Source organism: Gracilinanus agilis, chromosome 1, assembly GCF_016433145.1.
Source record: "Gracilinanus agilis isolate LMUSP501 chromosome 1, AgileGrace, whole genome shotgun sequence".
Lineage (NCBI taxonomy): Eukaryota > Metazoa > Chordata > Mammalia > Didelphimorphia > Didelphidae > Gracilinanus > Gracilinanus agilis.
In genome coordinates, this window is record NC_058130.1 from 597846933 (window position 1) to 597863025 (window position 16093).

A 16093-nucleotide genomic window follows, 5' to 3' on the forward strand; every position below is an offset into this window, starting at 1 on the left:
TTGAGCCAATTTTACATCTTTCCATTTCCTCCAAAGAAACCTTAGACTCCAGAAACTGCCCATTCTCAGGCTTGCACAGAGGCCCCAACAACCAGCCTCAGAAAGCAGATTGCATAAACAGAGTCGCTTAATAGGAAAAGGAATTCAATCCTGGAATAACTGACAGACTAGAAGATTGAATATCAGTTTCTCCTCTTTAGCTTAAAAAAAAAATCAGTGATAAACACCAAGCTTTGACTTATCTGGCAAGAGGTCACCTGACTTGTTTGAAGACTTAAAAGGAGAAGGAACTCAGCACCCTTGAGGCAGCCCATCTCACACTGGGACAACTCTAATATAAGAATTTTTCCTGACATCTATCCTAAAATAAGCCTCTTTTGAGCTTCTACCCATTATTCTAAGTTCTAACCTCTGTAATAGAAGCTTCAAAGAACTAAATTAATGCAAGTCCTTCTATATATTGCAAAAGGAAGTTGAGAAATCTTGCTGTTCCTCTCATAGATCTCCTGGTGGCCTATGCCACTCTGAGTGTGTGTAAGGGTTTGGCACATTATATGTTTCTGTGGTTAAGGTGCCCCTTTCCTCATTTTTGAGATCCACACCCTGAAAGGCTTACATTCCTCAAAATTCTCACACCTTCCCCAAGCTCATTTCAAACATCAGGCCACATATTTCTGCCATAACTAAAATTCAGTTGGTCACTTTCATTTTGGAGGTGTTCCTAGGATTCTTCTTTTCCAACTCAAGTCACCTAACATTTATTAAGAATCTAGTATTTGTCAAGCACTGAACTAAGTACTGGGCCTATAAACGAGAGCAAAAATAATCCCTACTGTCAAAGCACTTAATTTAATGGGGGAGTCAACATGAAAATAACTATGTACAAACAAGATAAATACAGCATTAAGCGAATATAATCAGCACCAGCATTATTAAGGGGGAACATGAAAGACTGGCAGAGAGTAGGATTTTAGCTAGGATGCAAAGGAAGCCCAGGGAATTTAGGAGATGGAAACAAAGAGGGAGACAATTCTAGGAATGAGGGGTGTGGTGGTGAAAAGGAATAAATAAGCCACTGCTTTGGGTGTACAAAACCAAGGCTGAAACAATAATCAGATTTCTATTTCCAGGTGTGTTTTGGAAAATAACAAACAATGAAATCAAAACTCAAAGGTCCTGCCTTCTAGGTCACCCTCAAGCACTCTCTTGGCCAGTCAAGTCATACATTCAACTTTTTTGTGGCCTAGGAAACACACCACCAAGCAATTCGCAAGTTAAAGTTCACCCTGGTATCTCTTGTACAACAGAAAAGAGTATTGGCTTGAGAGACAAAGAACATGGTTTCAAATCCTAACCCTGTGATTTTAGATACATCACTTAACATCTCTCAGGCTCAGTTTCCTCATCTGTAAAAGAAAAAGATCTGACCTCAAAATATGAGATTAAACTCTGACTTTTTACATCTTTTTCCTTAAAAAGCACAGAAAGGAAAAAAAAAAAAAAACCAAAACCTGAATGCTTGAATGGTACAACCTAAGACCATATTTGTACAGGCAATTCTTCCTCCAAAGAAATCTGTAAATAATAGTAACAAAAAAGGATAAACACAGGGAGCAAGTAATGCAAGTAAGTGAAATCCATGAAACCCAAACAGGTTGAAGGATTTTTAATCTCTCGAAGGATTAACTTCATTCCATGAACTTATCTAATGAATGAAATTTCAGAGCCAACTAACCTGCACAATTCCAGCCAGTCCTTGTCCCTTCTTCTCTTTTTCTTTTACGGGGGAAGTTTGGGTTTCAATGGCCAGAATGGCCATCTTCAAACCCTACTTTATTTTGCCTGTGGTAACATGGAGAAAGCCTTAACTAAACCAGAGACGGGAGTTGTTATCCGCTTTGGTTGGAATGTTCTAAGTGTTATCTTTTTTTTTTTTCCCCCAACCCTTCGCTTCTGTCTTAGTATGAATTCTAAAAGAGAAGAGCAACAAGGGCTAGGCAATCCGGACTTAAGTGACTTGCCCAGGGTCATAGAGTTAGGAAGTGTCTAAGATCAGATTTGAACCCAGTCCTTTTGACTCCAGATCTGGCACTGCTACCCCTAAGTGTATCTTTAAAGAGTTGAATATCTATCAGCATGCGCAAATGTGTGCGTGTATGTGTGTGTGTGTCCATCTTAAGGACGGAGAACTGGGAGGAAGAAGAGAGATAAGATACCTGTGTGGAAAAATTTAAGGAGCTTTTTCATTTTCAGAAGGAGAAAGATGATCATTGGTCAAAGATGCCCCATATCTTTATCAGTGTAACAGAAGAAGAAATTTAAGTAGATTTCATTTTCATCAATGTATTTCAAGATGTCCTGACACAGAGGTGGCATTATGAAGCAGCTGAATAGGAGACTTTCTAATAGTGATATTCGAGCAAGGTAAAACAATTTTCTGTAACAGGAGAAAGAATACTTCCCATACTGGGAAGAAGGTGAAAGTAAATAAGAACTCCTCGTTTTCTGTCTCATTCTAGGCTATGAGTAAGGCTAATACCAAATCATCAAGGTTTAGTTTTAGGGTTGCCTTTGTCGCTATTTTTAACTTGCCCTGGACAAGTACTGAAATGAAAAAAGGGAATAATGAGCACTGGACATTGATATAGATCTGCAAGTTCAGGAAGCCAGCTCCACTTGAGTCATCTCTAATCACCACCCCCACCCCCACCATACTATCTACCATTCTCCCACATTCCTCAGGTGCTCTCTGACCCCGCTACTAATTTCCCTAACTCTGTTTTCAGGGCTTAAATAACAATCATGCTATTTTTTATGGGATTTTTCTAATGATTCAAAGATTTTGTAGATCACATTAATCTTTTTATACTTTATTTTCTTTTTATTCTGAACTTTTAAAACACCAAATAAAATAAGCATTTTTATACAACATGGACAGGGGAGTATTATAAGTGAAACTACAAAATTTTCTCATGAAGAATTTGCTATATAACAAATTCAACATATAACTTTAAAAGCTGTGTCACAATGCTCTAAAAGCAGGGGTTCTTACCCTGGGGCCCAAGTATTTCAAATGGGATTTTGTGGACAGATTTCAAGATATCCACAAACCTGAATGGGGGGAAAATAAAATCTCTATTTTACTATTTAACTGAAATTTATCATTTCCTTTAATTATAATTTGTTTTAAAAGAACATTATTGACAAGGGTTCCATAGATGACATCTAGACTGCCAAAGGAGTCCATGACATAAAAAGGTTTAGAAATCTACTCTAAATAAGGTCAGATAATTACCTAAGATTACTTGATGCAAAGTTAAGAATGAAAATAAAAGATAATGTAGGATATTTGATCAATCCAGAATAGAAAGTACTTTGAGTAGAAGTTAAAAAGAGCTACAGGGGAAAAAAAGAAAATTTTGGCAGAAATTAGGTATAGACCAGTATCTTACACCATATACTACAATAATGTCAAAATGGATAGATGAGCTGAATATTAAAGGTTACACTATTAAAAAAATTTTTAAGAGAACCAATCAGTGTGACTTACTCTGTCGATATTCTCAGTGTCTGGCACATCATAAGCATTTAGTGAATACTTACTGTCTAACAATAAAAATGGAAAAATACAGCAACAAAATAGAAATTGAACACTATATAATTGCAAAAATGGCCCTAAATAAAAATAGAGTATGTGAGGATGTGTTTCCCTCCATTCTTTGCAGAGGATCTACTGTCTACAAGACATAGTGTAGAAAGGTAGGGAAAAACTTCAGGTTGTTGTTATAAATGACATGACTGGTGTCAAGTGATTTGGGTAACTTGACCTGTTAGGGTATTTCCCCTCCTTGGATAGAGAACAAATGGCTACCTTCTGCCACTAGATAAAGGATGGTGGGCAAGATGATGCAGCAGTTTATATGAGGATAGTGAACACCTCAGGAGGAAAGGATAGACGTCTGGCTAGGAAATTTTGGTTTAACCTAGCCCTCCTTTGGTGAACTCCTCTGAAGAAAACAACTACCAGAGAGAGAGAGAGAGAGAGAGAGAGAGAGAGAGAGAGAGAGAGAGANAGAGAGAGAGAGAGAGAGAGAGAGAGAGAGAGAGAGAGAGAGAGAGAGAGAGAGAGAGAGCGAGCGCAATGGCGAGCAACTCAGGAGGTTTGACTTGACCTGAGTCTGTGAGAGCTCTCCCTCCGGGGGAAAAACCTCCACCCACCAATCTCCCTTTGATCTTCTTCTGTTAATAAATCTGACTGCTTTCCAAAAATGTTTTGTTGAAGTCTAATGACAAGGTAACAATGGACAAGGTTTGGGGAAGAGGGTAATAGGAGTTCCCTCACTGAAGGTCTTGATCAGTAGTCAATACCTCTCAGCCCTTGGCCAAGCGGGGGATGGCCTGAACCCTCTCTGCCTGTTGATATTTCTATCCTAGCTATCCTAGGCTAATAAGAATAAAGTTTAGGCTCTAGGATTGGCCGGTATTGGACAGATGGGTCTTTCAGGCATGACTCAGTCCCCCTCAGGGTGACCCCTTTGAGGTAAATGGCCATTGATCTGATTTACACAGGTATTCCCTCAGCCTAGCACAGAAAGATGTCTTCAGGCTAATGGCTTCTTTGAGCAGTTGGGAATCACAGCTATCAGGGAAATTTCCAGTCCTCCAGAAGTCTCTGAGAGCTGGCTCTCCTTCAGAGTCCAAGACCAGACTCCCCCAAACGTCTGTTAAGTTTCCCAGCAGCCCCTTGATTGAGGGGTCCAAATGACCTTTGGCCTCTTCTCACTGCCTCCTGCATTCCATGGCATACCCGTGTCAGAAATCCATTCCTTCCTCTCGTCCCCTTCCACAGATGCCCGACCTTCCCAAGTCGGTGCTCGTGAATCTTAATACTTACCTTAATTATATTCTTACTCTATGGTATTTTCTAATCCCCCCAAAATAAAAATCTCCCTCTACTCTATGCTATTTTACTCCTATCTAACTATTCCTAGACTAGGGTATTCCCCAGGAAAGATATAGGTTATGGATTAGGGTTTACAAAAATGACTACAGGAAACGAAATGCAAATGTTGAACATAAGAACATACCAAAAATCAATAAACCTACTCCTACTATTACCCTTTCTTACAATTCTAGACTAATACAACAATTCTCTAACTATGCTTATCACCGTGCAAAAATAACTTTAACTATAAATCTTCCATTAGCACAATTTCAGCCGAGGCTTTCACAAAGAACTTTGTCAAAGAAAAATCTGCCAATGCAGTTTAAATTCTATCACTAAGCAACCTAGTAATCTATGAATTGACTACACTAACTCTTAACCTTAACACTAAACTGTTACAATGCCTTAGGCTAATTTCACTATCCTATTTTATACATGATCTATGTACAATCTATCTACAAGCTATGATACAATAGTCACGTGTTGATTGGTGTGTAGCTGACTCCCTGGGTGGAGGTGGCCAGATATATATTGGGAAATGATTCCAATATGAAAACAAGAATATACTAATTAACATTTTAAAAAATATTTTAAAGAAATTCATTGTGTGGAACTTGACTGCCAAGCTAGTAAAATAAGGCAAGATGATCAACGCTTACAGTGCTTGAGTCTGTGTTACTCATTCATTTTCACTACTAAGTTCTACATTCTCATTAGAATATTGGCAATACAAAATTAAAAAATTTTAAAATTTTAAAAAACTTTAAAAAAAAAAGAATATTGGCAACAAAGAGTAGGTCCAGAGGAAAGAGATTAGGAGAGTGAGTCAGATGACAAGCATTTATTAAGTGCCTACAATATGCCAAGTACTGTGGTACACACTGGAGATATAAAGAAAAACAAAAATCAGTTCCTGCTCACAATCTAGCAGGGAGAGACAAAGTACAAGTTAGTTAGGAGAGCCAGAAGTTTTGGGAATCCATCAAGGGACTGGAGAACAGTAAGTCCAGAGAAGAGAAGATGTAGTGGGAATGATATTACTTTCTTAAGATATTTGAAAGATTAACATATGGAAAAGGCATCTCAAACATCTTGGTCCACAAGGACAGAAATAGAACCAATGGGAAGAAGTTACAGGGATGCAAATTCCCACCTAAAATAAAAGAAGGCTCTAACAATTATAGGTGTCCAAAAATGAAATGGACTATATTCTCTAAAATTAAAGGCCTTCTTCAGTTAGAGGATGAATGATCCCTCTCCTCCATTGTTGGAAATATTGTATAGAGTATGTTATAAGGTAGGGGTAAGACTAGGTTTCCTTTAAGGTCCCTTCCAAATCTATTTTATGATTACCATTGGATAAGGATGGGAAAGGATAGAATTGGACTTGAGGAATAAATGGGCCATGAAGAAGAAAGAGTGAAGGGAAGAGGAATTTGTTAGCTGAGAATTCAATTATAAAGTATTTAAAGACACTTATCTAATGGGGAGGAAAAAGTATCTCAAAATTCATTTTTTGGAAGTATAAAATGTTGAAACTACCATAAGCATTCATTTTAAAATTCTAAAAGGAAACAGGAAGATCATTATATTCTTTTTCTTATGCCTAAGCAACAAAGATGGTAGTTTGTTACACTGATCCATCTGTGCTTCATATGCTCAATGGAATCACCTGACATATCATTTACCTTCAAAGTATTATTGGTTTTATGTTATGTTTTTAGTGTCACACCTTCCATTAGCCTCCAGACTTGGTAGTTCAGCTGGCATGATGCTTGTATCCACACTTTGGCCTGAATAGTCTCATTCACTCGAATGTACAATTTTTATTTAGTTTACTGGCATGTGAACCTCAGCATAGAAATTCTTATCTTTTCTTAATTGCTAGACTTAGAATTCCCTGGGATAATAGTTAGGCTGGGGGTAGGTGACTTTGACTATTCAGTGTTAGAACAGTTATCATGAAGTAGTCAGAAATCTTTTTAAATAATTACTTTTCCTCCCCTTTTTCCTAAATATGTTCTTAGAATGTAAAATAGCTCTGTATGAATGTGCCATTGTGGTATACTTAGGACAGAAAAGGCATCCAAGTGATAAATATCTTATCCAATTAAAGTGGGAAGGAAAATGGGTAAACAGAGTGCTATTTTCTTGACAGAGAAGTCATTTAGAAGACTAGAAAGACCAGGGACAAGTTCCTAGGACCTTAGTTTTACTTCAGCTAAAAGTTGCCCATCAAAACAAACCAAAATGGGGGTGGGGGGGAGAGGTGGGAGCCAATATCCCAATATAACAACTTCTTAAAGACAGAACGTGGGCTTTTCTTAAAGGTCTCCCAACAAGTCTCAGGGGAGGAGGGTTCAGTCTGAAATATTTTATATTTCCTCTCACTCTTAAAACATTGGAAAACCCATTTGGCTTGGAGACCTAAAGAGAAAGGGAGTTTAACTACTCAGTGCCAATAAGATGTAATGGAAAAAAGCCGAGGATATGGCTGGTCCTTATTTTCTTTTTGTTCGGCACATCCTGTCTTTAATCTGAAGGGTAAAGAGGCCAAACCCAAACATACCAACTCTTTTCAGGTGAAATTATCTAGGTTATGAAAACAAGCAACACAGTTTTCATTTTTCCCTTAACTCACAGCTGATAGAAATCACTTCCAAAACAAACCAGCAAGGCAAATCATTGCTCACAAGAGAGCCGACTAACAAGTTCTCCCTGCTTTGATAACTAAGTCCCAGGAGGAAGTTTGGGTCTCTTCTTTCACTTCTGCTCCAATTTTCAAGCCTTCCTTTCAGAAAACCCTATGGCACCCATGGCAAAGAAAGAACTGGACTGCATATCACATCTGCTGCTTGGTGGAAACTAATCTTTTGAAACTTGTCTACAGATTAATCTTGAGAAAAGTGTTGGTAAGGCTTTTTGTGTGGATTGTGTCATTTCAGGATATGAAAATCTTTGATGAAAAATACATGATTGTAGGACGTTTTCCTCAGTAATCAAGAAATAATGTACTTCACAGGCTGTGCAACAAGTCTAAAGAGTTAATACAGTTTAATATAAAAATATCCAAGATTTCACTAGAGCAGGCAAAGTCACATTTTTTGATATGACTAATACTCCACCATTCCCTAATATTCATTATATATTGGTGGTAAGCTGTCACAGCAATCACAATAACAAGTTTCACTGGTAAATATCTTCAAGAATTACATAATTTCCCAGTTCTTTTAATGAAGAACTAGAGCCTTACACAATTATAAAAATCATTTCCTTATATACATTCTCTAGAGGTTTTATAAAAATTAGTACAGCATTTTATCTATAGGAAATGATTTAATATAGTCCTATTTTGTAAACATTATAAGTACATGCATTATTAACCATTAAACATTCATTTTTGGAAAATACTAAGCACCTACTATGTGCAAAGAGCTGAGAAGGAATACAAAAAAAAGCAAAGAAAGAAAAAGGGAGGGAATAATGGAAAGACAGAAGAGAGGTAAAGAAGGCAGAAGGAATGAAGAAATAAAAGAAAGAAAGGAGGAAGGGAGGAGGGGAAGGAGAAAGGAAGAAAGGAAGGTCATAAAGAAGCAAGGAAGAAAGGAGGAAAGGATATGAATAAATCAATGAAGGCTTTATGAAAGAGAAAGCACTTAATTTAGGGTCTAAAAGGATGAGAAAGATGTCACTAGAGATATGGAGATTTGGCAAGTATTTATTTATCTCCCAGAGAATATCAGAGTAGACTGCTAGAAATATCATGTTGGGAGAGATTAGATGATTTCTAAATCCTAATTTTATAAAAATTCAGTGATTGAGATCCAAAAGGAAGGAGATGGAGAGACAAAAAGCCTAGTCCCCCATTTCCCTATCGGATGGTCAAGATGGAATATCTTTAAAACTTCATGAAAAACTATGGAAGCACATATAGTTCTAAGACTCTAACTACAGTATATAAAGAACTATATTGTTTACTAGGACTACTATATAATATACTATATACTAAAACTGTAAGTACAATATATAGTCAGACCATGGTTCACTTTAACATCTTAAGACAAATTTCCTTTGTTTAAATACTATTTTATAAACAGGAAGCCGGGTGGCACAGTGGATAGAGCCTCTGGCCTGAAGTCAGGGAGACTCATCTTCTTGAGTTCAAATCTGGCCTCACATACAAACTAATTGCATGGCCCTGGGCAGGTCACTTAACTCTGTTTAGCTCAGTTTCCTCATCTACAAAATGAGCTGGAGAAGGAAATGGCAAGCTACTCCCCATTACCTTTATCAAGAAAACCCCAAATGGGGTTATGAAAAGTCAGACACAACTGAAAGGACTTGTGTAATTAGAAGCTGCTCCCCAGGACTCTAAATCTTTGGGATGCTGGGATTTAGAGTCCTGGGGAGCAGATTCTAATTACACAGACTGAACAGCAAAAATTTTATAAATAGCTAACATTAATATGGAATTTCAGGGTTTGCAATGACCTTTACATATAATATATCATTTAATCCTCACAACAAAGCTGTGAAGTAGTTGCTATTTTATTCCCATTGTACATAAAATAGAACTGAAGCTAAAAGTTTAAGCAACTTTCTTAAGGTTACACATAGAAAGTATGAGACAGAATTGAACTGAAATCTTTCTGACTCTCTATCCACTAGGCCACCTAGATGTCACTAAATGGAATGTGAGGGTTCTTGTCTATTGATATGACCAAAAAGGAGTGCATTCTCATCTTCTTGCTCCTCACAACTCTGCTAATCCTACCAGGTTGCCATCTTATTGTACCTTTATAAGCATGGTTACATTTATTTCTTCATGAGTCAAAGGAATATCTAAGCACTTCCTATCATATGCAAGTCTGAGTCTGAAGTGAAGAGTTTAATGTGCATGATTGTGTGGTTTTATTCTTTGAGCTGCAAAAAAAAGGGATGATGGAGGACAAGAAAAATGTATGTTCCTGATGAACCTCCCTAAGAGCACCTTTTGCCTCTCTAGTCCAAGCACACACACTGCCCCACCCCAAATGATGGGTACTTACTTTGGCAAAAAAAAAGGTTCTAGAAGAAATAGGGAAAGGTTAATTTTTTATAGGTACAGCAAGTTCTTAGCTGGAAGAAAACCAAAAAAGAAGTAGAAAAGATAAATCAGCTTTGAGTTTTCAGCAACAAGAAGGATGTTCTCTGATATCTCAAACTGGGCAGTTTAAATATTCTAATTTCATGAACTCCCACCCCTAAGCTGCTGAAGCAAAACTAGGAAGAAATTCTGTTGCATTTTTAAAAAATGAGGAACAAGCCAGTTTTGAAAACAGTAAGCATCACTGTTACCTTCTGGTGAACCTAAGTTACAATACAGCATTGCTTCTACTTTCTAGAATTAGAATCAACTTAATCAGATTTAACATTGCCTCCAACTCTGTATGGCTGTTTCATCATAAAACATCCAGTCTACTTCCTGCTTTCAGTATCTGTAACTGCTCTGGAAAAAGTTTCCATTTGAGTTTAGTAAGTGATTCAGAAGGAGTCTTTTGTTTCAAGGAAAAGAAGAACATGACAATAACTCCAATAAGGACACAGAAAACCTGAGACATTGTCCCAAGTCTGATATTTTCATGTCACTCAGTCCATCTGAGATGCTTCCCAGGACTACATATCCAGTCCTTGTCTCTCTTTTGAAGCTCCAAGGTCACATCACTAACTGCCTGTTGGACCTCTCAAACTAGATGCCCCTTACACCTCTCAAAAATCAGCATTTCCAGAACAGAACTCACTATTGTTCCTCTGAAACTCTCTGCACTTCAAGACTCTCCTTTTACTGTCACTAACATCCTTTCAGGCACCTCAGTGTCATCCTTGCCCATCATCTGTTACCAAGTCTCATTTCTACCTTTACAGCATGTCTCTTTATCAGTCTCTTCAACTCTCCCACAGATGTCCTGATGGCTCAGGACCTCATTGCTTCAAGCCTGGATTATCCAAACAGCCTTCTAAGTTTCTTCCTGACTCAACTCTCTCCTCAACTAAAACCTTCAACTGCCAAATTGATCTTCCTGATCTGACCATGTTTCCTCCAAATTCAAACACTAGTGGCTTCCCGTTACCTCCAGAATCAAATATGAAATCCTTTTCAAAGCCCTTCACAATTTGGCCTTTTTAAACCCTTCCATATTAATTACAAGCAAGGAACACTGGCTTGCTTGCCATTCCTTGCATTTGATACTCTTCTTATCTCCTAATTCTGTCCCTTTTCACTGAATGTCTTCCAGGCCTAGAATGTTCTCCTTCCTCACTTCTACTTCTTTTGATTTCCTAAAAGATTTCATTTCAAATCTCAGCTTCTTTAAGAGGCCTTTCCTGGTCCCTGTTCCCAACTCAATCCATTTTCCCCTACTAGTGTCTTCCCTCCAAGATCCACTTACATTGCATACATTCCTTTTATAATATTTTTTATTTGTTGCATTTTCCATTAGAATATGGGCTCTTTAAAGGCAGAGACTTTGTTTTTGTTTTTCTTTCTTTGTATTCTCAGCATTTAGTGCCTGGCACAGAGTAGGCTCTTTATGCTTACTGCCTTCCAAGTAAAATTCAAACAATACTTCTAAGAAACATTTCCAACAGGCCTATTATCCCTTTGGTTAAACACTATACCTTTCTTGATAGCTTCAAAATTTCAATCTTGAGAATTTCCCATCTTCCCTGGATTGACCCTACCTATTCTTCCCATGAATTCTTTGGAACCTGTTCTCTAAAAATCTAGCAATGCCTGGCTTTCTTCTCCTTTTCTGTAACAAATCTAATGAGGAAATGGTCATTTCTCCACCCAGTCCTGCAACAGTAAACAATTCCTCCATATTAAGGAGAATTAGATCCAAAATAAATTACTCTGGTTTTTGTTCTTCTGCCTTTTAAAGGAAGAAACTATAACCAAAGCAAGCCAATAAATGGTTAGTGGTTTGGTTTTGAGCAAAGAACACTTAAGCAGACGTCAAGATAATTAAAATTCCTTACCACTATTGTGTCATGCACCTCCACAGAGGAAACTTGTGATCTGTTTCCTGTTTCCCAATTCTTCATTTACTCCCTCATTCGGACAGACTATTCAGAGAAATGATCTCTAAACTTTTTTCATCCCACAGCATTATCAATAAAATAAAATTTTTGAACATATAGCCCCGATATGTATATTTACTATTCATAAATCATATCTATGTACATTATAAACTAAGATAAAAATATATTATGGGGCAAGTAGGTAGCACAGTAGATAGAGAGCCTGATCTGGCCTCAGACTCCCTCTAACCCCCCATTGTGTGACTTTGGACAAGTCACTTAACCCCAAATGCCTACCCTTTACCGATCTTTTGTCTCAGAATCAATACTTCAATCCTAGGACAGAAGGTAAGGGTTTAAATAAATAAATTCTTGAAAAAGATAGATGTGTTAAAAGAATAAGATAAAAAACAAATAATGTTTGCTTCTGAAGTCAATAAGAAACCATGAAAATTCATTGAGTGGGAGGAGTGGCCGGGTCAGACCTAGGCTTTAGGAAAGGTGAAAGAAGGAGTCAGAGTAAAAGTTTCATGGGAAGAGACCAATTAGGAGGCTCTTGCAATAGTTCAAATCAAAGGTAATGAGGGCCTGAAGTAGGCTAGTGACTGTGTAACTAGAGAGAAGGAGATGTACCTAAGAGATACAGAGATACAAATGGCTAGATCTGGCAACTACTTGGATATGTGGAATGAGGAAGAAGAAATAAAGATGACTATGAGGTTGTGAAAACCTCAATGACTGGAAAGAAGAAGGCATTGAACTTTAACAATAATAAGGATATTTGAAACAGGGATGACTGAGGTTACTGATGAGATAGGAAGATAGTATCATGATAATGTGGGATCCAGGTCAGAATCCATCCAAGCCACCCAACCTGATCATTCTCCAGATGCAATCTAACCCACCAAAAATGAAAAGGTCAGGAAGGGAGGCCCAGATCTTCCTTGGTGGTCTCTACTGCTACAAGTCAGACTTGACCTCTAAGGTACACCTGCCACAGTTATCAGGAGAACATCCACTGAGCTGATGTTCAGCTAAGAATGGATGAAGATGGGGACAGCTGGGTAGCTCAGTGGAGTGAGAGTCAGGCCTAGAGACAGGAGGTCCTAGGTTCAAACCCGGCCTCAGCCACTTCCCAGCTGTGTGACCCTGGGCAAGTCACTTGACCCCCATTGCCCACCCTTACCACTCTTCCACCTATGAGACAATACACCAAAGTTAAGGGTTTAAAAAAAAAAAAGAATGGATGAAGATGAAAGCTCCTACAGGATGGAGAAGGTAGACTGAGGCAATGTTAGAGAATTCTTATTCTAGATGCAATTGTTGGAAAGTAGGTTCCACCATTACCACTTGTCATCCTAACCTCTGATTAGTGAATCAAACCCCTTGATTCAAGCCATGGACTCCCTAAGGGCCATGTCTTCTCTCCCCACCCCACCATTCTGGAGATCACTAATTCATAGGATATTCCAGTGACAATATTACTTCATTCCTGCGTCTTTTGATATTAAACTAAATGCTCTCCCAACTGTAGTTTTTAGATTGCGTGGCATGGACCTTTAAGGCAGAGTTCTGCTTTACTCACATTTTGCCTATTTTTCTATGTTCCTTTATTATTTACTTATTGTTTATAATAATATATTATAATATATGCTGACATATATATTATATCATATAAATATATAATATTTCCTTTAGATAAATACATATCTTTCCAAGCCATATTTCAGCTACAAGTCTCATCCCCAAAGACTCAGAAATCGCTTTAGAGTAAAATATGCCTCTCTGGCTTAGGATCTTTATTTCACTTTGCTTTTTACTCATACTTTCTACATAGACATCCAAGATAATATACTTAACTGCTGGTTATTTTCTTGGATTTTTTTTCTCTTGTAAAGTTTTGTGTGTCTCTATTGGTGTTCTTTGAAGCTACTTTCTGGTAGATAGCTATAACTATATCCATTCATTTTTACTTGAAAGCTTTTTAGATGAGATTTGTAAGATTCCAAACAATACTTTCTTTACCATTGTTATTTAGTACACGCTATTGTTAGCCAGGGGCCGGTCATTTAATGTATGTCAAGCCATGGTTAAGAAATCTAAATCTCATTCTCATGCCCTTAAATAGCTGTTTGAGAAGCATACTTTTAAAAAGCTATTAACTTCTCAAATCTGACCCCCCCCTTTTTTTTTAATCCCTTACTGCTCTTCTGCCTTGGAACCAATATTAGTATTGATTCTAAAACTGTAGGGTTAGGGTTTTGTTTTTTTTAAAAGAATGAAATAAATATGGTAGGTGTGATTCCACTATTAAAAACACTTCCTTCTAAAAATTTATATTTCTAATAGTCAAAACTGTCCAAATGTGGAATGGGCTACCTTGTAAGGCAGGGAATTTCCCATCCCTGGAGGACTTCAGATGGAGACTGGATCCCAGAAGATCCTAGCCTTCAACAACAAGATACTGAAGTTTCTGCTCAAAATTATAATAAAAGTTGCTTTGATCAAAAGGTCAAGGAAACTCACCGATGTACAAAAAATGCACTGACATTCCTGAAGAGTGGTCATCTTGTCCACAGAATATTCACAAAGGCAGAGCTTGCAAGTGACCAAAGGATCCAAGGCCAGTTCTCCAGTTGCTGGTTTTTCCATTGTTATGGTATGATAGCAGAGCTCACCCACAGAGCCCATCAGTATGTCTGGCCACTTCTTTGGTCTTCTTAATCCCTGAAATCAGATTTCAGAACTTAAATACTTTATCCAAATTTCTCAAAATAACCCTGGCCAGGCTCCCATAAAGAACCCCCAATCTAAATATGTACTACATAAAGTTAGGACAGCTAAGTGACTCAGTGAATAGAATGCCAGATCTGGAGTCAGGAAGATTCCTCTCGCGTTCAAATCCAACCTCAGACATTTATTAGCTGTGTGACCCTGGGCAAATCAGTTAACTCTGTTTGCCTCAGTTTTCTCCTCTGTAAAATGAACTGGAGAAGGAAATAACAAACCATTCCAGGAGCTCTACCCACAAAACCTCAAATAGAGTCACAAAGAGTCAGACACGACAGAAAAACACACAACAAAGTTAAGGCATGTCTGGAGACATTATGTACCTTATAAAGTTTTATTTGAAGAGGGAAGAGCCTAGAGATTACGTATATATACATTCATAGCAGTTAACAAAGCAATGTGGCACAGTACTGAACTCCCAACTCTATCACTTACCACCTGTGTGACCTGAAGCAAGTCACTTCTGTCTTTTCCTATCCTCATGGATAATATAGTGCCTGAAGCATAGGTAGGCACTAATAAAATGTTTACTGACATTTTACAACAGACTAATTTGACCCTCCTTGACCTCAAGTCCCTCACTGGTCAAATGAGAAGGCTGGAGTATATGATCTCTGAGGTTCAGTTTTAGGGCAATATCACCTTGTTTCTTATCTTTTCTATACAGATAACTGAGATAATGGGTTTAACTGCTGGTTTCTTTCTTAGACTTTTGTCTCTTGTAAAATTCTGGGTGTCTCTACTACTGTTCTTTCTATAATGAAACTACTCTCTGATAATAGTTCATTGAGTATATGTAGATAGCTTGTAGATGCAATGAATTCAAGGGCCATACAGAGAACATAAGAACAATTCCATTTTATCTATTCCATTCCAAATAATTGCATTCAAGAGAAATAAAGATAATTTCTGTAGTTCCCCAGTTTTCACTGACTAGAGTCTGATAGCCCAATTCTGCTTTGGAAACCTGCCCCCTATACAGTATTACTGAAATAAGATACACTTGAGCTAAAAGGAGGAAAGAGCATGTGTAAAAGGGGAATTTAAGAGACTAGTTTAAATTTGGTGGGCTTTTTTTTTTTTGAATTATATTTAAAAAGATCTGGGGAAATATATCAAGGAATCCTAAAAATAATTTTTCTCTTCATGTTTTTCTAAAATTTTCACATCTGATAATAACTGCAAGCTGTATAAGGCATTAAAATTTTAAATCCCCAAATTTCTTATTGTTTTTTAAAAGCTAAAATTTTTTTTAATTTAGTCATCCAACTAAAGCCTAAATCTTTTTTTAGATACTTA

The 16093-nt window shown here is 37.4% G+C and overlaps 1 protein-coding gene across 1 annotated transcript in view; it reads right to left on the reverse strand.

Moving 5' to 3' along the window:
- The window catches only part of RNF144B (ring finger protein 144B), a 205903-nt gene that overhangs the window by 67051 nt on the left and 122759 nt on the right, over window positions 1-16093 (reverse strand). Inside the window, exon 2 of the mRNA XM_044667471.1 lies at window positions 14531-14731. Coding sequence (XP_044523406.1) covers window positions 14531-14695 — 165 coding nt within the window. The 5' untranslated portion in view covers window positions 14696-14731. The remainder of the gene's footprint in view (window positions 1-14530; window positions 14732-16093) is intronic.